The 23,857-nt window shown below is 41.5% G+C and overlaps 2 protein-coding genes across 2 annotated transcripts; both read right to left on the reverse strand.

The window, feature by feature from the left end:
- Window positions 1-712: 712 nt before the first annotated feature.
- LOC121715677 (uncharacterized protein K02A2.6-like) lies at window positions 713-19,644 on the reverse strand. Its single transcript, XM_042101561.1, has 6 exons — window positions 19,633-19,644; window positions 16,175-16,373; window positions 6,611-6,710; window positions 5,697-6,053; window positions 3,821-5,628; window positions 713-1,065 (listed from the first exon to the last, which is right to left on the reverse strand). Exons 1-6 carry the CDS (start codon window positions 19,642-19,644, stop codon window positions 713-715), a joined length of 2,829 nt encoding a protein of 942 aa, XP_041957495.1.
- Window positions 18,985-20,877, reverse strand: LOC121715994 (cytochrome c oxidase subunit 7C, mitochondrial). The gene is made up of 3 exons (XM_042102100.1): window positions 20,712-20,877; window positions 19,633-19,769; window positions 18,985-19,080 (listed from the first exon to the last, which is right to left on the reverse strand). Exons 1-2 carry the CDS (start codon window positions 20,784-20,786, stop codon window positions 19,653-19,655), a joined length of 192 nt encoding a protein of 63 aa, XP_041958034.1. The 5' UTR covers window positions 20,787-20,877; the 3' UTR covers window positions 18,985-19,080; window positions 19,633-19,652.
- Between the last annotated feature and the right edge of the window lie 2,980 nt (window positions 20,878-23,857).

Raw genomic sequence — 23,857 nt, forward strand, 5'->3', positions numbered from 1 at the left:
TATAATGCGCAAAGCATGAGATATGGCTGTGACTTTTATTTTGACACACGGAAAACACTTAAACAGGATGTGTAGTTTTAGGGAGCGCCAGATTGAATCTGAATTGCAAGTTGTGCAAACAAATGGTTAGTGTAGCACAAACTTCAGCAATTCAAGTAGTTTACTTGATTTAAATGATCATGTTTACTTTTCCACCTCAACATTAAAGGACAAATCCGGTGCAAAATGAACCTAGGGTTTAATAACACATACTGAGTTCGTCCGTTCTCTGGGATATGTTTTTATGCTTATCGAACGTGACCAGTTTTAAGACAAACCACTAATTAGCTTATAACGCTAGTCTTTTAGTCCTTTAAATTACACTAATTTTAGGCAAGTTGTGGTGTATTCCACTAAATAACACACAGTAAACAGCAGTCAGCACTCTTGCTGCACGTTCGCTCTCTACTCGGCTCAAGCAGGAACTGAATACAGATATCCCAGCATTCACTAGCTAGGCTGAGATGATTGGTCTACAGCACAACCAAGTTCCCAAAATACCAAAACTCAAAAGTTTAATACATCACCCCCCTTTTTAAGTGAAGGTACTCTTCTGCTACACTAGATACTTAACTCATATAAATCAGTGCTTTATTACTCAAACCAGTAAGATACCCATATCTTAACAAATTTTTTTTTCTGAAACCAGTGTGATATATATATATATATTTTTTTAAATACATTGTGCTAGAACAGTGTTAATCAAAAACAGTCCATTCGACCCATAGTCCAATGTTGAACCTATTTTGCAAAAATAAGTGAACTGCATTTTAAGGGTCATAGCGCCCAGGCGGTTTCTTCTCTCTGGCTGAGCGACGTAGACTTGCTGAGATGCTGTTGACAACTCGTCACTGTCCATGTGCACAGGATCAGCATCCAGTTCATCGGCTGTGACACGAGATCTCAACTGATCCCCATGTCTGCTGTATGTGATGTCCCTTGAACTCTGTAGTCCTGGTCCAGACACAGACACTGGTCCTGTTTGCTCCACTGTTACTCCAGGAATCCATTTCTCTCTTCGCCCCGCTGTATTTTGCAAATACACAGGGTCATCCTGAGAAAAAGATCTGTTCACCGCTCGCTGGTCATGGTAGAACTTTTGCATGTACTGTTTCTTGCGAACAGTGACCGTTGTGTCCGGATGGATTAGATCCAGGCGAGTGCGCATATGTCTGTTCAAAAACAAGTCTGCAGCATAGGCGCCGGAAGCACAGTGGCCAGGGGGCCAATGGCCCCCTCACTTTTGGCTCAAAATATCTTTTAATAAACAAAATCATCCACGAAAAAAAAAAAAAACCTCCGCGCAAAAAACGGAGAGAGGTGTGAACCATTATAGCGGTAGTAGCCCACATCTAATATAGCCTAAAGTTATTTGTGCAGCGTCACTGTTGAAATACCTTAAACTTTCTGCCCATGGGTCAAAACCGATGAGCAAAACACCAGCAGAGCGCCCAGGCAACACCCCCAGGGAGCAGACAGCGCTCAATTCTGAGACGTTCATTCTCAATCAATGCAACATGTGTGGAGGGGTGGATTTGAAATGTAGCCAAATCCAGTAACATTTATTCTGGTCTGGTATGATTGATTGTATTGTAAAGTTCCTGAGTTAAGCGTAATGTCCTCCTGTGCATCAGAGACTCCAACTCTACAGCTCCAGCTGTCACCTCGGGATGGCTTCAAATGTTCAATATATCTGCGGCCAAGGCCTACTGCTCGTTTATTTTCCAGGTTGCCATTAGCCTATATTAATTGTGAGCCATTATTGAAGTTATGAATCTGTTGGATAACCACATTTAGCCTATTGCGTGACATGAGATTCAATTGATATCATGCGCAACGTGATATACCCGAAACATGTAGCCTAAGCTACCAAGCTTTCGCAAGGTTTATGATATCACTTAAGATTAACAGCATTGTTCAAATAGACCAGGTTAACCTGTTTATTTTCTGTGTCCCCGTTTCCCAAACCACATTTGCTAATGCGAACTTCTGACAAAAAGGAGGCTGCATTTCGTGTGGACATCTTAATGCAGTTTAAGGCTGATTTATGCTTCTTACTTGTGAGTCTACGTGGGTCAGCGGCAGTCATTCTCGTGTTCTCCTTTACAGCAATAAGACACAATTCCTCCAACTCTAGCCTCGCCCTTTACTCATTGTCTTCATCTTTTTTTCCCTTTTCAAAAAGTTCATACTCAAGTCATTCACGTTCTGTCTCCCTGTACTTTGGAGACCCCTCTGCAAATCCAGCTGAGGGGCTGTGGTTGTCATTAGCGTATAGTAAAATGTGAACGATTATCAATGATATGATGATACTGCTTTTATTGTATTAATCGGTTACAAGGTGCTGTCATCTATCCGAAACATCTACTAAGCCGTCTCTGGGTTTGTTGGGTGGGTATTGCAATGTTCAAATAAAGCATGTTAATTTCATTTAATTCACTTCTGTGCGCCTTGTGTGATATCACTCAAGTCTTGCTTTAGTTAATTAGCAAGTTTCTACCAGAAGCTCACAAATGCCGTCATGTAAGCTACTTTCTAAATATTCAACATAATCGGAAGCAGCTGCAATTATAACAGGACATTTTGAAAGAGACCTGCTGCGTCTACTTTGATAAGCAGCGTCATGAACCGCACTCAAATACGGTATGTTTTGTTTAACTTCAAATAGCATAGACTTTGTCTGTCCACTTTTGAAATGACATGCGGGGCTGAACCCCTGGAAAATGCGTGTGTGGTCTATATCTGAAATTATTAGCGTCTGTAGCTATTGGCGCCTGCAGGTGGCTCGGTGTTTATTGCATTACTTCTTTACTCTCTCTCTCTGAGGATTAACAACTTACATTAGGCTACTTTTGTGTTACTGCGTTGAAATGTTTCTATGGACATTATAGGCTAGATATCGTCCCCTTTTATTTATTATTTAATTAATTACAGTTGTGAAACATTAGGTAGCATCTAGGCCAAACCAAGTTGCGCTGTAGGCCTACCAGGCATTTCTTACAGATAGCTAATCTCCCTTCAAAAGTTAATGAACACGGCACTTCCTAGTGCTTTTAAAAATTGTGCAAGTTCGAATTGCCTTGTGGAAGTGTTGTTGCCCAGCTCGCACACACTCCTTCATAAAAGTTGAATGGTGACATGCACACAACTTGCAAAACAACTGCTTTGAGTGAAGTGCGCTTGCGAGTTGCGTTCCTTCTGTCATTAATAGCCTAGATGCTCATCTTCACACTGAAAACAGTGGCAGTCCTAGCTTGTAACACCCTGATATTGTTTTGGAATCAATTTGTGGTGTGATTGACATCAGACTAGTCATTAGCTAGTTAGTTGTGCACTGTTTTCCGCTCAGTAGTAAGCTAATAGCCTTCTCCGATGAGTTTTGTTTTTTTGCCAATATTCTTGTCGCCCTCCCAGAATTCTGAATATCTTTGCTCGCACGCTGTAGGGACTGTAATGTGATTACTGACACGTTGCACCCAACTCTGCTCAGCTACGAGTAGCCCAGAGAAAGAATCTCCCGTGTGTAAGTAAAATAGAAATAGCGTATGCAGTTTATGCTGCATAAACTGCATAGGCTATTTCTATTTATCTGTAAAATGACCGCATGTGTTTGTTCAACTTTATGAAGCAGAATTACGCAAGCTATTACGAGCGCACACATTTTGTTTGCGCAAGCAAGACAAAATACAGCGCAGGCGATTTTTTGTTTTTTTTTTGGGGGGGGGGGGGGGGGGTTCATTATCTGGCCCCTGCACTTTGAAACTCGTTCCGGCGACCTGGCCTGTAGTGCAATTTGGAGTACAGCGGTACTGCATCAGGAATACAGAGATCTTGTCCTCTAAATCCATTGTGGTCTGTCCAAGCTTTTTAATTCCACTTTTAAATGTCTGCACATACCTTTCGGCGAGACCATTACTGGCAGGGTGACCAGGGGCGCTGGTTGAGTGCAGAATTCCATTCTGCCGCATGAAGTTTTTAAATTCGGACGTAAACTGTGTTCCATTGTCCGTGACAACGTGCTCAGGAAGACCGTATGCTGCAAACAGTCTCCTTAGTCTTGTGATGGTGGCTTGTGAGGAGATGTTGGGCATTTTGAACACCTCCAGCCACTTGAAGTATGCATCCACAACTATCATGAAAGTGTGACCTAGGAATGGACCGGCAAAGTCTATATGTAGTCTTTTCCAGCTTTGGCCCGGAAACTCCCATGGATGTAATGGCATCTGTCGAGGCATCCGCTGTTCCATCTGGCAAGACTCACAGGCTTTGCAGACCTGTTCCACATCCACATCAATCTTAGGCCACCACACATAATTGTGTGCGAGGGCTTTCATTTTTACAACACCCTGGTGACCAGAATGCAACTCTTTTAAAACAATCTTTCTCTGTTTCTCAGGTAACACTACCCTGGTGCCCCAAAGGACACATCCACGCTCAACAGACAGATCACATCTGCGTGTGTGGAAGGCTCTCAGGCTTTTATCCACGTCATTAGGCCATCCATTCATGATGAACTTCAAGACCTTGGATAGCACGCTGTCTTTACGTGTCACGCGTGCCACTTGGTCAGCATTCAATGGTGCCTGCTCTAGATGTTCTGTTAGCAGTGCGTGAATGCTCTCTGATATGGCTGTTGTCCCTGCATTGCTTGTTTCCGGCAAGGGAACTCTCGAAAGTCCATCTGCATTGCTGTGTTTTTCTGATGCACAGTACTCACAGTACCACAGTACAGTGGTATAATCGTAAGCGGACAGTATAATTGCCCATCTTTGAATTTGAGCTGCAGCCATAGTGGGTAGACTTTTGTGCTCTCCAAAAAGAGTCAGCAGGGGCTTATGATCAGTCACTAGTTTGAATTTCCTTCCCCATAAATACTGGTGAAACTTTTTAACACCAAATATCAATGACAGTCCCTCTTTCTCAATCTGAGAATAATTTTTCTCAGCAGAGGCCAGCGTCCGTGACGCATAAGCAATGGGCCTCTTTTCTCCTGATGGCATTTCATGTTGAATGACAGCCCCTATGCCATAGGCTGATGAATCGCAAGCCAGTGTGAGAAGTAAGTCTGGATCATAGTGCACAAGAACCTTGTCACTTGTTAACAACTCTTTGCACTTTTCAAAGGCCTTTTGCTCGGGTCTCTTCCACTCCCATTCCACCTGATCTTTTAACAGCCTATAGAGTGAAGCTAGCACAGTGCTTTGGTTTGGCATGAATCGCCCATAGTAATTCACTAGCCCCAAAAACGCTCTCAGCTCTTTCACAGATGAGGGCGCTGGTGCATCCTTGATTACCTTTACCTTGTCCGGAGATGGATGAATGCCTTGGATGTTCAACACATGGCCTAGATATTCAATCTGTTCTTTTCCAAACTCACATTTGGATTTCTTGACTCTCAAGCCACTTTCCTGGAGTCTCTGTAACACCTTCTGTAGCTTCTGCAAATGTTCATGCTCAGTTTTTCCTGTAATTAGCAAATCATCCAAACAAATAACTATATCCAGATCTTTCATGAGGTTCTCCATAATGCTTTGAAAAATGGAGGGGGCAGAGCTAACCCCAAAGGCTAGCCTATTATACATGAATAGATAAATAGATAGATAGATAGATAGATAGATAGATATACTTTATTGATTCCTAGGGGAAATTCAAGATGACCTCGATGTGTGTTGATGGTCAGTAGCTTCTTCGACTCATCCTCCAGAAGGACCTGCTGATAAGCTGAAGCCAGGTCAATCTTTGAGAATATCGTACCTCCACTCAGTGTGGCCATCAGCTCCTCAATCCGAGGCAGGGGGTAGGTCTCTGTAGTGGCAGCTTGATTGACAGTTAATTTGTAATCTCCACACAAGCGAATTGTGTTGTCTCTTTTTACTAAAGGTACTACCGGTGCAACCCACTCGCTGTGTTTAACGGGTGAGATTATACCTGCCTTCTCCAGTTGGTCTAGTTCAGCATCCACCCTTGACTTCATTGCAAATGGTAATGGGCGGCTCTTGCAAAACTTTTTTTGGCTGTGATGCCACGTAGGGTGCCCAATTCGTCCTTAAACACCTCTGCGTGCAACTTTTGCAGCCAGTTTCTGCCGCACGATGCCGGGCCAGCACCTTTAACTACAATCAAAGGTAGCTGTTCTCTTTGCTGCTTGTAGCTAACTTTGGCTTCAAACTGCCCTAGCACAGGCATTACTTCTCCCGTGTAAGTCCTTAGCTTAACACTAGCAACATCTAGTGGCTGACTTCGTCAGAAATACTTTTTCGGAAATGATACTCACGGCTAGCCTCGTGAGACCATCCTGATCTCGCGAGCTTCAGGTTTCCACTCACAGATCAGTCTGGCATCTTTCCGATAGAGAAAATTTGGAGCAGTTCACAAAACAAACGGCCAATCAGCGTTGGTTTTGAGGCGGGTTTAGGTGTGACGCAACGAACAACATGACGGCTGTGGTGAGAATTAAAAATGACGTGGAAACAAAACCGAACTGAGATGTGTTAAGAAAGGGAGACGCTCCGTGGTGTATTACAAGCCGGCTCGGAGGAGAACGTGAAACAAGTTGCCTTGTTCAAGTCACCTCACGAACATCACAGCCTTATATCTGTTAGTAGGTTCTTTGTCTGCTCCAGTGGAAAAGTTCAGACACGCCCCGGACATATGCGTGCCTATGGTGAAGTCTGGCATAAGACAAAAGCTGGGCCGTTGTACATGACAAAAGACTTGATTTGCAAATGGTCGAGGCGTGTCTTCACCAGGCACAATCGTCAGTTAATGCAAATACAGTATGAAGCAGACAGACTGATGAAGTTAGTCACATTTGTATACAGTATGTTCTTACAAATAATTTTTACTACACGGCATCCACAGATGAGATGAGCATAGCTATCGCGCAAGTTTTATTCAAATTAGAAAGTATTCCTGGGGAAGCTGTGAAGCTATGAGTCTCAGCCATGCAGCTGGGAGGAATGAACGTCACAGACATCCTCCACGACCGATTCCAGTTCATAATGGAGGAATATACTTTCTTAAGAAGTGTAGGGCCTACCGTGAAAACTTGATGGGTATTGTCATTGATTAGGTTCATGTCACATACAAATGGTAAGTTACATTTTTTTAACGTTAGTTACGTTACCTAACTTAATTGTATGTTAAACAAAGGCATTAGAAGAACACTCTGTTTAATCTAATTGGTTGATTTGGCCCGTCGATAACCAACATAGGTGGTGATAGACAGATGGTTTATCCAATCAGCTAACCAGTATTTTCTGCCCCTTCCCAAAAGTTCTCCAACGGAAAGTTCCCAGATGGACATGCAGAGCAAATGCGAAGCATCCATCTGGCGGAGTCAGGTTAACTCACGGCAGTCCCAGTGTCAATTTCCATTTCCATGTTTTTGCCATCCACTATGAAATTCGTTTTGAATGCTTGTTTGCAGTCTTCACTGGCTAGTGTAAACATTGGCAATTCATTCTCTTCTGTCTCCACATATTTTGTAGAGAGAAGGAGAGACGCCGGTGCAGCTCAGATGTCTTCTTAATTTTCAATTTATTTAGTAAAAGGTGCAGAACATACGACTAACGTTTCGATGTAGTCACATCTTCATCAAAGTCCTAGGATCAGATATCAGTCCAGGACTCTGATGAAGATGTGACTACTGTACATCGAAACGTTAGTCGTCCATAAGTCGTTGCTCCCATTACGCTAAGCAAGGTGGCTAGGCTGACATGATTGGTCTACGGCACAATCAAGTTACCAAAATACCAAAACTCAAAAGTTTAATACATCACACAAGTAATCGTCAAGTTTTATTTCTGTCTGAGTGTCTGTTTTATTTTACTGAGACTGGAGAACGGCCAGCGAACCAGACACCCAAATAACAAGCTACATGTTCATTGAATGCCAAACATGGAAAAAAATATTTGATTTTTGTATTACTCAACCCACACAAAAACATTCTCATATACTTGAGAAATGTGTTGCTTTGAGCTATAGTTCAGGTTACAGAAATGGGAATAACATAGAGAATGTATTATTGTTAAGTCTCCAGTGGTTCTTAGACTATCTTCACATTTTAAATTCCTTTTTGTAGTCTTCTAGAACCAAAACTTAAAGAGAAAATTGGGCACTCAACACTCACAGGTCCTGAGCTAAAACTTTTCTGCTGTATCATTGGGGGAAACTAATGATGACACCATTTTGGCTTTTGTGGAGCCCTAGAGTAATGCACTCTCTCCCCTCATCCAATCGCTCATTAGAGTTTTATATAGTATTTCATACATAATGCAATTTTCTTCCTCATTAGGTCACATCCCCATAACTTCCACCTAAATCACTGTCATCTCCCCACTGGGTGCTGGAAAGCACGCGCTCCACTTCGGCTCTTCTCCATTTCAGATTCGGCAAAATGCCCTCTCCCACCCACCCACCGACCGTCTCCTCATTTGATATGTAAAACCATGGGGTGTGCCCCTCAAACCCCCATATCAAGCTTCCTCGTTTGCCTCTGTCGTCCCCAATGCTGCGGTCCCCAATGCTTCCCCCGAAAATTGTATTATTCACCTGGCAAAGATTCTGAGAAATGAGTCACTGTGATTTGGGTCAGGGGACGAGAGGACAATTGTCCATTAGCAGCTCTTCAGGACCCTTCATACAAGCTTCTGCGCTGACAGACAATTATTAGGATAAAGAGAAACAAATTTGGTTTGAGTGTTTTTTTCCCCTCTCTAATGCATTTATTTCTGATTATGCAAAGTGAAAAGGACCTGTGAAACTCTAGTATGGTATTTGCCAAATTTGACACCCCGACAAATGATCTGGTGTATACTAACTCAGAAGACAGAAAGCAATGATGACATGGACTTGGCCGTGGACGGATGGTTGCATTGTACGCAGAAGTATGCAGGTGTTCAAACTTTAGCAGGTACGTTATATGGTTTTTTTTATCTTAAAACATGCCTTAGCTGATTTGAATACCAGCCACACCCAATAATATGAAGGAGGCATGAAACCGTGGATGTTAAGCACTCCAAAAAAATTAAATGAATTAGTTAAGTGCAGTTCATGCAGTGCTGATTTTGACTTGTCTGATTATATTCCTTTACATCTGAGTCCACACATTCAGGTTCTGAGTTTGTTTGTAACACACTGGAGCGGGCCGCACCTTGTGTTCATCACTACTAAAGATGCATTTATCATCTCAACAACAGTGTACGCCTTGTTCTCCCCCTGGGCAAAGGCTGTTTGTCGCTGTTTGACATCCAGGTATAAGGGGCTTGAGGCACAACAACAACAAAAAAAGTCATGCTGTGTGACTTCAAACCCCAAATGTGTGTATCTGTGGGAGGGACACATCTCCCTGTGTGCAGAAAACAACTAATGATCCACACAAGCACTCTGAGCACGACGGCGACACAGACAAACAGAGAACCTATGGCTGTTTGGCAATGAGAAGTGTGAGTCGTCACACTCATTAAAATGTCTTACCAACTATCAACAGTCTCTTATTTCGTTTCCTATTTTGGTTGTCTGGTGCTTCAAGCAGAAAATGAGTTGTGACTGATATGCTCGGGGGTGGGGGGTGGGGTGGGTAGGGGGGTAGGGGGGTTGGGGGGAGAGAGAGAAGCAATTGTGTTTTACCTCAACACCCACCTTGACTCGTCGGAGTTATAGAATGTGACCAACAGGTTATTTGAGAAGACGAAAGTGGCTCAGTGATCCGGCACAAGCTGAGGCTGTGCAAATTGAGTGCTGTTGATATCTCATGTTTCTGCCTCTTCGCCAGCTAATTCTAAATGTGCCACTCTTAATCCTTCTTGGAAAGTGAAACTGTCCTCATCCTGTCTTTTGGTGAGGGGAAAAAAATAATCGCGCCGGTGTAAACCTCAGGGGTGCCTCCGACACTCCGCATTCCTCGAACAGGTCTCCTTGGAGAAGCTATGCTGGGTCTACGAAGTGAAAAAATCCTCTAATTAACTTTCAGCAAAGTTTCACTGTAATTACTGCGGCACTTTATTAGGGCCTGGAGAAGGTCCAGAGACCGTCGTCTGGACGGAACCCCCAGGGGGCCCGATCAGGCACTTACCTGCGGCTATCTGGAGAGAGCCTTCACCTTTACAGCACAAAAATCCCTCTAATTTTCAAAACTAAAGTTAGGCTCCTCTGCACCAGTAGTTGCTGGTACCAGAACTTTCCCTTACAAATATACTCTCGACTCCACATAGTCCTCAATGATCTCTTTTGGAGTGCAAATATGATTTATTTAACATTGTTTAATCTGCACATAATCTCAACTAAGATATAATAACTGCTATTGTTTCCATATGTGTTATCTAAAATAAGATAGCAGAATGTGTGCAGTTCTTAATGCCTTTTTCTTAAACATTTTTGATATTTTGTTTGCATAATAGTTTTGTTTATGACAGACAAACTTGCTAAATCAAAAAGGGGAACTCCAGGTTTGTCACTCAGGAGGACACAGTTAGGCATGCTGTAACCCAAATCCATATTTCATGAAGGCAGAGAACAGCCCCCTCAGCAATATTAGCACACGAGCATGAGCCTCACAGGCTATTTGCTTGATGGGAATGATTATTTAAAATCAGGAGGTTTGTCAGGCCCCGAGACTTGTTGCTGTGAGACTCGGCGGTGGAAAGTGTTACATAATTGAAACAGGGCCCTGTTCTGAAGTCTAAATGGGGCCAGCATGATGGGAGATTAATGGCACACATGCATCAGACCTCAATGAGGTTTCCTTTTCGGTCCGCGCGCCCATCATTTGACTTATTAAAGCCTAAATGAAATCGATGGGACCACAATGAAAGGGAATAAAAGGCCATCGGTACATTTGAGATGACTGAATTGGGTCTCAGAAGAGGACATTTTGACACTCTCCACTCACCCCCCCCCCCCCCCCACGCCATATAGATATAGGGCAAAGTCTTGAAGAGAAACCTTGTACTTCACTAGAGATTTTGCCGCCTCTTTTACAGACCTGACACAAAGAAATATGTTCACACACAGACAAACTGTGTGTGTGTGTTTGTTTGTGTGTGTGTGTGTGTTGTCTCCAAATCTGTCCGTTAACTTTTCTACTGTAATCAACTCATAGACACCTTAATAGCCCCATATTGCCATGACAGCCACCTTGGTTTCCTTCCACACAATGACCTTCATTTCTCACGAGGAAAACTTTCCCCAGAGGCGCAGTGCTAATTAGGTGGAGCTCATAGTGAAGCTAAAAGAGCCGCACTCACTGACAAAGTGGGTGGTGTTGGCACACTTCATCTTCTGCAGTGACAGTCTACATACCTCCGAGCAAGTCAGCATTTTCTTTTTTCAAACTCTGGGAGCAAAGTAAACAAAGGGAAAGAAAGTCAGTGAAGAGTGGGCAGACTTGGTAGAGCAGAAAGTGCCCCTCAAAACTTTGGTATTGGAGCATGAAGCACGGTGGAGTGAGGCTTTTCGTACCAGGCAAATGACTCTGACTGACAAAAACCCACACTCTTAAGATGTCCATTGAGGTTTGGAGCCTGCAGTGTGTATTGGTGTGTGTTACACGGCCGTCTACATGTTTTACTTTTTTATACTTTTATACACTCCAGATCCCTGGGTAGCCTGCAAAAGTAAAAGACTCTTTTCATCTGCAATTATGTCTTTTAAAGGGCAAGGGGAATGAATGGATAAATAAGTAAGATAGACATTTACAGTGTACACTTTGTGGGGACATAGACGTGGACACTTTTTTTCTACACTGATTATTTGTCTTAATTGATCATCTTCAAGTGTTTGGCAAATAGTGATGTCCTAAATCCCAAACGCTTAGATGTGCAAATTAGACTGCACACAAGTTTAATGAGTATTATACAGATAGAGAGAGGATTCAAATTTAAAAGGGGGATTATGTTTAAACTGCAAGGGGGAGGGCAAAACAGACAAGAAGATAAATCATTTTGGTAGTTTCTACTTTTCTTATCATCTACAGTACACTTTTGAAAGGAACTGGTTGTTAATTTTGGATAATAACATGCAGTAGAATCTGTTAAAAATGTCAATAATAAACAATATCAGAATGCAATTTATCTTATCTGATATTATTAACGTATTCACTGATTGAATGGTTCATGTAGAAGGCAAAAAAGTACAAACCAGAAATTGCCTTCCATTTGCCCTCCAAAGGAGTGGCTGTGACTTAAATGCTGGCACAGATTTTCTTCCTGGAGGTGTCTTTGGTTAAAAAGCCATCTGTGAATGAACATTAATTTGAGAGAGAACAGAAGGGCCTGAAAAGCTGGACAGTCATTAAAAAGCAATTCCAACAGAGAAAATGTAGCCTGACAGCTGAGAAAATGTCAGATGTTTCTCCTTAGTTCCATGAGACACAAATGAATCTGCTTTAAATAATAGAATGTCACAAGAAGACACTAAATACTCAACTAGAATCGGTGATCTTAAAAATAATACATCCATCATGCCGCAGCAACCTGTCAGTCAACAAAATAGGTTGTCAATCACCATATGGACAGATTCATTTATGTACAACCAGAAAAACATGAAAAATTCCATGAAAAAAAAACAAATGAAGGAAATATTTTCATTTGTTTTGATGTATTATGATTTAGTCATGCTTCCAGCCTCCAGACTCACTGGCATAAAAAAATTACATATATTTTGACAAACATATGCAATACCCCCTGAAAATGCTTTCCAACTTTAATAAATTCTGCTCCATCCTTCTCCAGTAAGGCTTTTTCAGTTGTGTGCAGCACTGGCGTATCAGCCAGATCCTTACACATGATGTATTGTGGCAAGCCATACAAATGCCTCGTTCGATCGACATCCCCCCAGTGCGCGTGGGGCTCATGTACTTTTCATAAGTTGTCAAAGCCACAGAGTTGCTAGGTCCTTGGCCAACCTATAATTGGGCCCTTGCTTTAGGAAGTGGGGAAGAGAGGGAACTAGGACATGGTGGCCCCTGTAGAACAATAAAAAAGGCAGGTAAAGGAAGGATGGCTGTGTAATTTTGTCATCATTGTTCGCTGTGATTTCATTTTTTTTATCCTTTCGCCAACCTTCATGTCATTCTACAGTTATCACCCCATTTGAAAAAGGGTAGAAAATGACACAACAGCTATTTTCACTCTAATCACACAACCACCACACAGGCGATAATGTGGTGGCAATGGCCTTCAAGAAAATTGATGCTCCAATTTTCTTTTGATCACACAATGACAGACAAGCTGTTTAGGACCGATTTGAGGGCATTGTGGTGGCAGCTTAGCACCAACTGATAAACCTAAATACGACTAACGCTTCTAGCAGACACGAGAGTCCTAAGAAGGAAGACATGTCATTGTTTGGAAAGTTCTCTGTTGTCGCCTCGTGACAGCCAGATGGCATCACCTCATGGTGGAAGCCATACGCTTCTGTCCATCTTTGCTAAGGACCTCTATGTCAAAGCTGTCACCTCATGACCAATTCTGTATGCAAGGAAATACTTCTATGAGAACGTGCATCCCATGCTACAGCCAAAATACTCATTTACATCTATGCATGACTGTGATGGCATGAAATTAAATGTTCAACCCCAGTTCAAGTGTAACTCTATTATATATTTAGGGGTCCAAGCAGTGGAGCTGTGGGACTCCTATTGTTTTTGTTCCGATTTTTCAACGTTTCAAAACCGTTTCCACAGCCATAACCGTAGGTACAGACTCAAATTCTTTATCATAGGTCCCAAATCAGTGCATGATCTCACACAACAGGAATTACCCATTTTTGTCCATATGGGGCACTATATTAATCACATTTACGTTTTTGCTCATATCTCCAGAACCGTTCTTTCTTCTTCTTCCTTTAGTGCTCCTGCATCAAATGAAGTCAACCACGGCAATTTGACCATTCGCCTTATTCACCCGGAGGCCAGAACAAGGCTACATGGTACACTTGCCATTACACCTCAGTCCAGTACATGGTTGTGGTAATGCACTCCGTTTGCAAACTGGCAAAAAAACTTACTGAAGAAGAAGAAGAACAGGCCAGCGAACCCTTCTTTGTCTTTGAGCTTTTACTTTTGGCAGTTTGCAAACTGAGTGCATTACCACCACCATCTGCTGGACTGAGGTAATGGCAAGTGTACCCTGTAGCCTAGTTCTGGCCGCCAGGTGAATAAGGCAAATTGGTCAATTTTCCCGCCATTTTCAAAAAACTCAAAAGTGAAACTAATCTATCTCCTCCTAGACCGTTGTTCTGATTCCCACAAAATTAGGTACACATCATCTACAGACCACGCCTAACAGATTGGCTTTTTCTGATTTTTGATTACGTTTTTAAGTTCAATTAACATTCGGGGTGTGGCCTATAATGTTTTTTGCCTATATCTGAACTTGTAAAGGTCCAATCCTATTCAAACTTGGTACACTTATTACGACATTCTTTGGACGCACACCAAATTTTGTGAAACTCTGTGCACAGGGGGCGTTGCAATAAGTAAAAATGCCCAATCTTATCCAAACTTGGTACAGACAATCAATATGACATTCTTAGGATGCCCAAAATTTCATGAAATTCTGTCCATGGGGGGGGGGGGTGGGGGGGGTGTTACAGCTGCTGCACCAAAACAGTGTCTGCAGCCATAACTGTAATAGGTACAGACACTACATTTTTACACAAATGTTCACTATAGGTCCACAATCAATGCATGATCTCACAAAACAGACCCCTTTCTGACCGTAGGGCGCGCTATAATAAGCATAATTACGTTTTTGCTCAAATCTCCAGAACCGTATGGAATTTACATTTTCCCGCCATTTAAAAAAAAAAAACTCAATAGTGAAATTAATCTATCTCCTCCTAGACCGTTGATCAGATTCCTATGAAATTCAGACCTTAACCATCAGACCAAGCCTTTTTTATTTGTCTCTCCGTTTTAAAGTTACGCATCAATCCAATTTTGGGAAAGTGGTCGATAACAATGTTTTTACCAATATTGTATCTTGTAAAGGTCCAATCTTATTCAAACTTCATACACACAATCAATACTAGATCATCATGAAGCACACCACATTTGGTACAATTCGGTCCATAGGGGGCAGTACAGCCTCCACTTTCATTCTGCTAAAGGGCATTGCCATTTTTCTTAGACCCCGACAATCTCAACTTGATTATTTTGTAATTTAATTTGGTTAAGCGTCTCTTTTTCTCTATTGTTCTAGCCTATTCACAGAGTTATTTCTTTTCTGTGGTTTGCCATTTCAGAACTCGCAGCTTTTAAGCATGTAAAAGGCACAGTTTATGACTTATGGCTTTGTAAGGGGTCAAACAGCTGCTTCAGTTTGGTGTAGCTGGTCTTTCTAAAGGTCAGCAAACAGTAAGGATTATGCATCCAAGCATTATGCTGACTTTAAAATATCTAATTAGCAGCCCTGATTGCCTACTTCCAAGCATTTTTCTTCCATTCATATAATTAGATTCAACTTTATTGTCATTGCGCAGAGTACAAGTACAGAGACAACGAAATGCAGTTTGTGTCTAACCAGAAGTGCAAAAAAGCAGGAAAGTGCAATGTGATATAAAAAGTAGTTGGTGCATAGACAGGACAAAAGATATAGTGCAGTGTAGACAGTATAATTGTTTTCAGAAGGTGGTTTAGAGTATTATAAATTAAATCTATGTGCAGTGTATTAGCAGTAACTTTATAAGAGCAGAATAAATGTAATATGAACAATGTATGAACAACATGTACAGATATGTGCATAGTGGCAGTACCATTATAGTAGTAGTAAGAACAATATAGATATATGCAGTGTATTAACAGAATATATTACAGAAAAACTGAATAAATATTTAGTATGAACCATATAAACAGATATGTATGTACAGCTATGTGTGTGGTAACAGCACCATTGTAGTGCAGAAACAGTAACATTATAGTATTAAGAACAAGTTTATGTGCAGGGTGAAGAGCAGGAGAATATGGCTATAAGTGTAATACTTTCAGTGGCTTCATCTCACCAACTCACCATGATGTGCACTTAGTGCACATCATCCCCTGCCCAGATGGATAACATTGATGTACATGACTTTAGTTCAACGGGCACTGGGTGTCTCAGGGTTGCACTAAAGCACTGCAGCCTACTAGCAATACCCTCCAGTCTGTTGGGCCCAGTCTGTGCCAGCTGTGTTCTCATAGCATTCATAGAGGGGGTTCTGGGGATCCAGAGATCTGGCTCACAGAACTGATGAACAGGTGGTGGAAGGGAGACAACCACTCGGGAGCTGCCTTCCTGATCTGCCCGGCAATGAGGAGATGACAAGGCCTCTGGCACCCGGCCCAGCTCTCTCCCCTCAGGTGAAGAACAGGAGATTGGTCACATCTAGAGCACAGTCAAAGACACACTGTTCATGCCAGACAATAGTGATGGGCCACTGCATTTTTTGCCCTTCTTTGCAACGACATGACACTCTGCCATAAGGGACAGTGATGCATCATAATCATCACCATAATAGGTCCAGTCTGATCGATTCCAGACAGGCAGTCGTCTGCCCCGCTGCACTGTCTACCAACCAGTTCTGCCAAAGCTGACTTGTGATGACCAAATGCTGCACTGTGAGGGTTTTTGATTCTGGCAGTAGTTGAGAAAAAAAAAAAAAAAAAAAAAAAAAAAAACTCACCTCTCATTCTCTACACTCCCATCTGGACTACACGAGAAGTCAGTAATATCTCGCCAAGCAACTCAGGGCCTACATCCCCTGGTGTCAGTGAAGTATAGATGTAGTCTGGCTTTCACCAGACCAAGCTAAATCTTGTAAGATTGAAAATTGGTCTTGGGAGTCCGCCATGTATTTTCTACTGCACAAGAGACGTGATCAACGGGCATAGTTCAAATAACTCTGTATGCAATTGGATAGTCATTCACCAATCTGACCAACGAACCTGGTGATGTTTGCAGAGAGACGCGGAAACTCCAGGCTCTCCCACTATTGTCATCGTTTTAAACCTGCCAATAGTGTGCCAGGTAGATAAGCCAACTTGTGATTGGTCCCGGCGAAATTGTAACGGAAGCAGCAGAAAAAGATGCACAGGTTCGCCAGCAGATCAGGCTGGGTTTACCCAGCCTAGTGTAGATGTTCAGACTGGGTTGGCTCATTTGTCTCAAACAGCATGGCATTTAGGTGGGGTGGTCATCTTCTAATAAACCAGGGCTATACACCTTAAGCTGACCATAGCCACTGCTCCCCAAGAAATAAAACACAGTACAGAAATATCCAAAATGTACAAAAGCACCTTATAGAGACATAATTACATTTATTTGAATTAATCTAATGTGGAGTTTGATACTGCCAAATAATAGGGAAACTGCACATTGTACCATTGGAGGCAAACATACCACTTGCACATTCAGACTTGAATTACTCCGGCCACCAACTGGACCCTTGACTAGAGCCTGCATGGTGTAGCCAGTCCTAATTTAGAAAATGAATACTGAAGTCAATTAAATCCAACAACAAATGAATCTGCTCTGATGGGCACTGTCAGTGTTTCACTGGGCTATGGATGTGTGCAATAGAGGGGAACATCATTGAGCATGAGCAAGAGCATGGTGGAGCCTCAGATCTAATAATGGTTGTCTAAAAAAAAAACTAAATGTTTTCTTCCTCCCCCACGAGACCTTGTTAAAACTCTAATGATACTCCTCCATTGTTACCAAATCTCCTTGTTCTCGGGTCCTTGGAGCCCTCTAAATCTGTCAGAGCACAAAAGCAGATTTAGCAAGGACAACCTCACATCTCTGCAATGAAGAGACCGTGATGAGGAGGAACAAAGACCAAACACAGTAAATAAACATGCACATGCATTTTGAGATCTGCCTTGAAGCGATCAGATAAATGATTACAAACAGAGGATATCTGAAATGGTGGATCATTTCAAAAAAAACATTTTGGACAGCATCATTCCAGACTAAATTCTCTCTAAAAACGCATCCTCAACTATCAGAATTCACCATCTGCCTTGCATGACCATTTTTCAGTCCTACCAGAATGAGAACAAAATAAGGCCATTAGGTATCCTACATAGTTTGGGATTCATGTTGTTACTAGGCTCCCCCTACAATTGCAAAGTATTTGTATTTCATACACCTGTAAATACCACTCATGGCTCGCACCTGGACACAGTACACAAACCTAGATTTGTCTACAAACCAGCAAAGATAAGCTCAAGTCAGCCATGTCAACTGACTATTATATTACGTTATTATAGACTGCGGCATAAGTCATAAAAATATTGTTTTGCCTAAATCATTAAATTCTTGGTTAACTCTTTTTTGCTTTCTGAAAAACCTTAGGAAGGTAATGATATGGTGCCTTAAAGTTGCATACTGCACTCCAGGAACTGGTGGTCAAAGCATATATCTATAGAAATAAATATAGTACGAACACAAGACGTGCTATTGAAAGTGGTCACATAGAATGACATGATACACTCTTAACATTTTGCCATATTAGATGCACTAAGAAATTTTATCATAATTCCTTAGAGGCCTGGTAAAACGGTTTTAGTACAAGACCTATAGACCTTGAAAGTGCACAATATACTGTGCATCAGCCCACCAGCAGCAACTTTCAGAAACCTGGTAATCACTTTACAAATAATTTTGCTGCACATCTGTGTTAAGTACTGTCATAATGACCCTTGCATGATGCAATCATGTAAAACACATTGTTCTCTATAAAATGCTGAATATGTTGTTCCATATAGCTTGGTGTAAGTATTTAGGCATGGATTCAACTACAAGGCACCAAAAATGTCATGATGCAATCATGTACAAAGCCTTCTTCTCTATAAAATACTGAATGCTTTCTTCCATTTGGCTCAGTGTGAATTTTTAGGCATGGATACAATTACAAGGAAAGGCACCAAAAACGTAAGGGAATTATTGAGAAGCCCGAAACAAATTTAATTTTTATTTGGCTTTATTATGTACAAATTAAATTACACAATCCCCAATGGAAATGAAGACAGTCGGGCCAAAGACGTTGAGGGTGAGGGACCTGTGTGAAAAAACCCAAAGAGATTGAGGTCAGAGGCACAATTTTCTTTCATGTGCACAGCATCCAAGTGCCATAAATTCAGTGAACTAGTATCAGATCCATTATGACTGATCCATTGGCTTATTCAGACAGACACACACAAAATAGGATTTTGAGAGTCAAACTAAGGGACTGCAGCAAGTCATTTTTTTTACTACACCCCCCTTCCCTTCAAAAATAGTGTTTCCACTGCAGAGGACACACAAAATCCTGCCTTTGTCTTGCCAGAAACACCCCATTATAAAAGCATTCCTGTAGATCAGGATTATCATACGTTTTCAAGTCACAAGAAACCTTACTACACCATGCCAAAATGCAGTAATCACACCAACCCATAGAATACTCAGCTAGATCGTCTCAAGGCCTACTTTACCAATAGTTTAGCAAACAAACAGGTGAATGTCATTACACAACAATCTTAAAACAATGGGGCCAAAATGGTATACTTCAACACAGGAAGTGTAACAAAATAAACTCTATGCAAGACTGACAGAAACTGACAGAGTGACTCACCTTGCAGGCCATGGTCCAGTTTACTTCTTCAGGATCTGATGCCTCACAACAATGAAGGGGAATGCAAAACCACTGCCAAAGAAGACCACCATCATCCCCAACAGCCTCCACTTATTCTCCACGGAGAATGGAAGATTCTGTTGAAGAGAAAAAAAAGACAGGCACCTTCAATGTATTGTTACATTTGTATGCATTTTTTTAAGATAGCCTGTTAGTGGTATGTTACCCCATTGTCGTTATTTCTAGTCTTTTGAACTATGCAAGGTCACTTTGAGTTAGTTCAAGACAGCAACTTATAATAAATGTAAAAAATAGAAAATATTGGATACACGTACATTGGATGGTTTCTGTTAGCAAAACGTTACATTATCAGTGACCGTCAAATGGTACCAACACAGGCTAAACTAACGTTAGCTAGTAAGTTGTCTCTGGCACAGCTGCAGCTAGTGCTCCAAGATCACCACATTAAGGTTAACGCTACTCCACCTCTTTGGATATTTTATAACAAGACAACGTTAAACGTGCTACTACCTTTCTGTTACAATGGCAAACGTGAAGCATCGAACTTAACCATTAACATTTCTAGCCGTAAGTTAACGTTAACAGTTTTGGTGGTGACATGCTAATGTTACCAAACGCTTATTTACATAACGTTAGTATAACTGGCAAGAACAATATTAGGTAACTCTACCACCTAATGCAAAGTTGGACTGACAGGGTCATGCTAAGTAACGACATATTAACTTACACAACGGAAATGCATTAGCAAAGTTAGCAACTGTTATCACTAGCCTACATTAAGCTAACTGATGCTACTAACGTTATTAGGAAAGTTAACATCAACAAAACTAAACAGCCAAACGCAACAGAAATAAGTCTTCATTGAAAGACTGCCAGTAACCTAATTGAATCAATAAAGTCACATTGGTAATTGATTAAGCCTACATTGTGTTAGCTGACGAGCTAACCATGCTAGCAAAATGACCTCGAGACAGGTTGCAACTAAAGCTAGGCCACGCACGGCGTTGCCTTATTCACTTTTCAAATTGAAATAGCATATTCAATTGCAAATTAAATACCTGTCCTGGTCCCTCTCCGTAGTGTGAGGAACGAATTGCAGATGTTGTAAATCGACGAACTGCCTGGCCAAACATGGTGACTTAAAATCGTCTCTGTTCAATGCGAATGATAAGTTACTTGCGACCTTGTTTCTAGAGCAGGAAGACGGTTACAATGACTTATGGGTAATCATACGCATTTGAGTGTTCATGGGAAATGCAGTCATTACTGCTTAGCAGGTTATGCGTGCCTTAGGCCTATCAGTTTTTAGGTCAGCTGCAGGGCCGGCCCGAGGCATAAGCGAACTAAGCGGCTGCTTGGGGCCCGCAATCGAGTTTCTTTCTTTTTTTTTTTACATAATAAATAACGTAAACAAGTGACATCAATGAATGAATAAATTAAACAATTAATAATTTAAAACAAGAAAATTCTGATTTCATGATCAATATGCCTGCCTACCGCTACTGTGTCTGCCAGCCTTTGAGTCACGCGCATAAACTAGACACCTCTGATGCATAGACAATTCATGCAGACACTGCATCAAGTTCAAAAATCGGAAGAGACGGTAATGTTAAGAAAAGTATCCCTCTGGTGCCAAAAACAGTAAGAAGAAAATGACAGAGGAGGAGAAAAACGAGCAAGATACAGGTATGTTTGCATGATTATTTACAGTATGTTTTGTGCTTGAGGCAGCTAGCTAGCTGTCATGATCTAATAATATAAGCCATCACCAGAGCTAAATCCCCGCCATCAACAGAGAAATGTCTCCCATTAATATATATTTATCTAGATGTATTTCAGATGTCAAGGATATTGGGATTGTTTTGGATGTTTAATCAAGCATGTACCCTAGCCATAGGTGGGCTTTTGTTGTAAATTAAAGTTAGCTAGCTGACTGACGTGGACATTAGCACTAGCTACATGAAAACGTACTGTAGCTGAAGGCAAATGTACCACAGAGGGATTGTTTCTGATTTCGCACCTGAAAGTGTTGATAGTTTATTACTGTTCTATAATATGTGACATAGTGGTAAGTCTGATAGCAACAGCAGGCTAAGCCCAGGCTCCCAGTCCCAACCCCAACCCACTGACTAGCGCGACTCTGGGCAATCGTAACGTTCCAGCTTCATAGGCAAAGATGGAAGTACGTGCAGTCTGGCAGTACGTGCGCTCTGCTCTATGATCTTTGGAGAGAGATGGTAGTGTTTGAGAAAATATACCATGTTGGGTGGGGAGACTTCTGTGATGAAAATAGACTTACATTTGATTAAGATAGTGGCAAGTGATGTAGCGGTGCTACCCTAATATTTAGGCTGCAGTAGATCACCATGTTAAGTGTTCACCATACTGCAATTAAGTATACTTTTGATTATGCCTCATTTGCCAATAGAATATGAATTGTTACATGTGGAATTGCTTGTTGATGAGTGTAAGTAATGATAGCAAAATAAACTCATTCTGCTCGATCAAATATGCACTTATGCAATATTTTTTTTTTTTTTTTCAGATACACTGTTGAAGTACTTTGAAGCACATCTCTACCACTACCTAACTCTACCTCATCAAGTGTCTGCCTCCATGGCTGATGACACAGAAGGTGAGGTTTTCTTGATGGCAAATGGTTACATAGCCTGTTAATATGACATGACACATTTAACATAGTTTTTGTTTTATTTATTTATGTATTTATTTAATCATTGCAGGTTCGTCCACTGCAGAGTTGCAGATACCTGAAAGCCAGGAACGAAGTAGGAATAAGTATCTATTTTTTGGGACATTTTATTTTTGATTATTAATGTTTGTCTATTTTGGTTTTATTTTGTAGTTGAAGATTGCTCATTTAATGCACATTTGCGGATTTGTTCTGCAAATCTGTTGAAAAACAAGTCATTAAACGGATGTATTTGTTTACAACAAATACAAATGCTGTTGTATTTTGTTATTTGTCAATTCAACTTCAGTAAACCACCCTTAGTGCTTCACTTTGAATATGAATGTTTTAAATAAATCTGTAAATAATAAATAAATTAGTACCCTCTAAGATTAAAAGGTGACAGGGTTGGTGTAAATAACAACTAATACATTGGTTTACCAAGCACATGGGGCCAGAAGTCTAGAGCGGAGCCCCAAAACATTTTTGACATGTGAGCAAGAATGGGTTACTGAATGAGCCTACCGAGTCCTTATGCATCTGTGTCCAGGGGGACAGTAGTTCATAATCAGTCACTGTATTAATACATAACCTCACTGTATTAATTTATAATTTAATTAATACAGGCACCTCTACCATGGGTGCCTGTGCCATGGCCATTGCCCTGTTTTACTGCAGGGGTCCACCGGGGCACTAGGTGTCCCTATCTTGTCTGGTGTATCTTACAGGCTTCCTGATTGTTACACATGGGCCCGGGTGTACCTTTATAGGCTAGCCTGTGGGAGTGTCTTCTCTCTTCCCCGCTCACTTCGCCAGTGAGAGCTGTCTGGGTGGCTTGACTGCAGCAGGCCCAAGTGATGGCTGAGGCATCTTATGCTTTTGTTTTGTTACTTTCTTTTTTGTAAATATCTTTTTTGTAAATAAATTATTGTCTTATTCACGCTAACCCCTCGAGTTGTCTCCATATTTGCCATGGTCTTGAGCCAGATCGTGACATGTCATTATAGTGTGAAGTTGTCAATTATCGCCAAGCACAGGTGACTCTGCGTTGTGGGAGGGGGCCCCCAAATCAAATTCTGCTTAGGGCCCCCAAAAGGCTCGGGCCGGCACTGGTCAGCTGGCAGACGATAGCCTACTGTAACTAACTGTTAAAGGAAAACTCTTGTTAAAAATGACGGCAAAAGGCCAAAAACGAGGACACTTGTTTTCACACCAATTTTCATTTTGACAATTGCCTATAGACATTAATTGTATGGACAATAAGTGCATGTGTTGAGTTTTTGAGACAGGCCCAATTAAAATATATTGCAGATTATTCACTTTAATCCGGCACATCCATTTTAGAAATGTATTTTCTTCCGCCTTGTGCTCAATCTACCGGTAGGCTAGTTCTGGTTAATTAGCTTCATTGGGATAACATGGCAGAAGAGGATGGAGAGGCTAACTTGGGAGGAAATGAAACTGCCATCAGGTTGTCAGATGGCAACATAGACCGCAGCAGTCCCGCCCACAGCC

The sequence above is a fragment of the Alosa sapidissima genome, chromosome 8 (genome assembly GCF_018492685.1).
Source record: "Alosa sapidissima isolate fAloSap1 chromosome 8, fAloSap1.pri, whole genome shotgun sequence".
In the NCBI taxonomy this organism is placed as follows: Eukaryota; Metazoa; Chordata; class Actinopteri; order Clupeiformes; family Clupeidae; genus Alosa; species Alosa sapidissima.

What these genes read in the sequence shown, in the direction of transcription:
- LOC121715677 (XM_042101561.1), bottom strand. An exon ending in ACCATCAACACACATCGAGG is followed by an intron (nt 5,629 to 5,696) that starts TCATCTTGAATT and finishes TCTATCTATTTA; the next exon opens with TCTATTCATGTATAATAGGC. An exon ending in TACTCCAAATTGCACTACAG is followed by an intron (nt 1,066 to 3,820) that starts GCCAGGTCGCCG and finishes TGCAAAATACAG; the next exon opens with CGGGGCGAAGAGAGAAATGG.
- LOC121715994 (XM_042102100.1), bottom strand. Translation starts at nt 20,786, where the DNA reads ATGTTTGGCCAGGCAGTTCGTCGATTTACAACATCTGCAATTCGTTCC. An exon ending in ACGGAGAGGGACCAGGACAG is followed by an intron (nt 19,770 to 20,711) that starts GTATTTAATTTG and finishes TCTCTTCAACAG; the next exon opens with AATCTTCCATTCTCCGTGGA.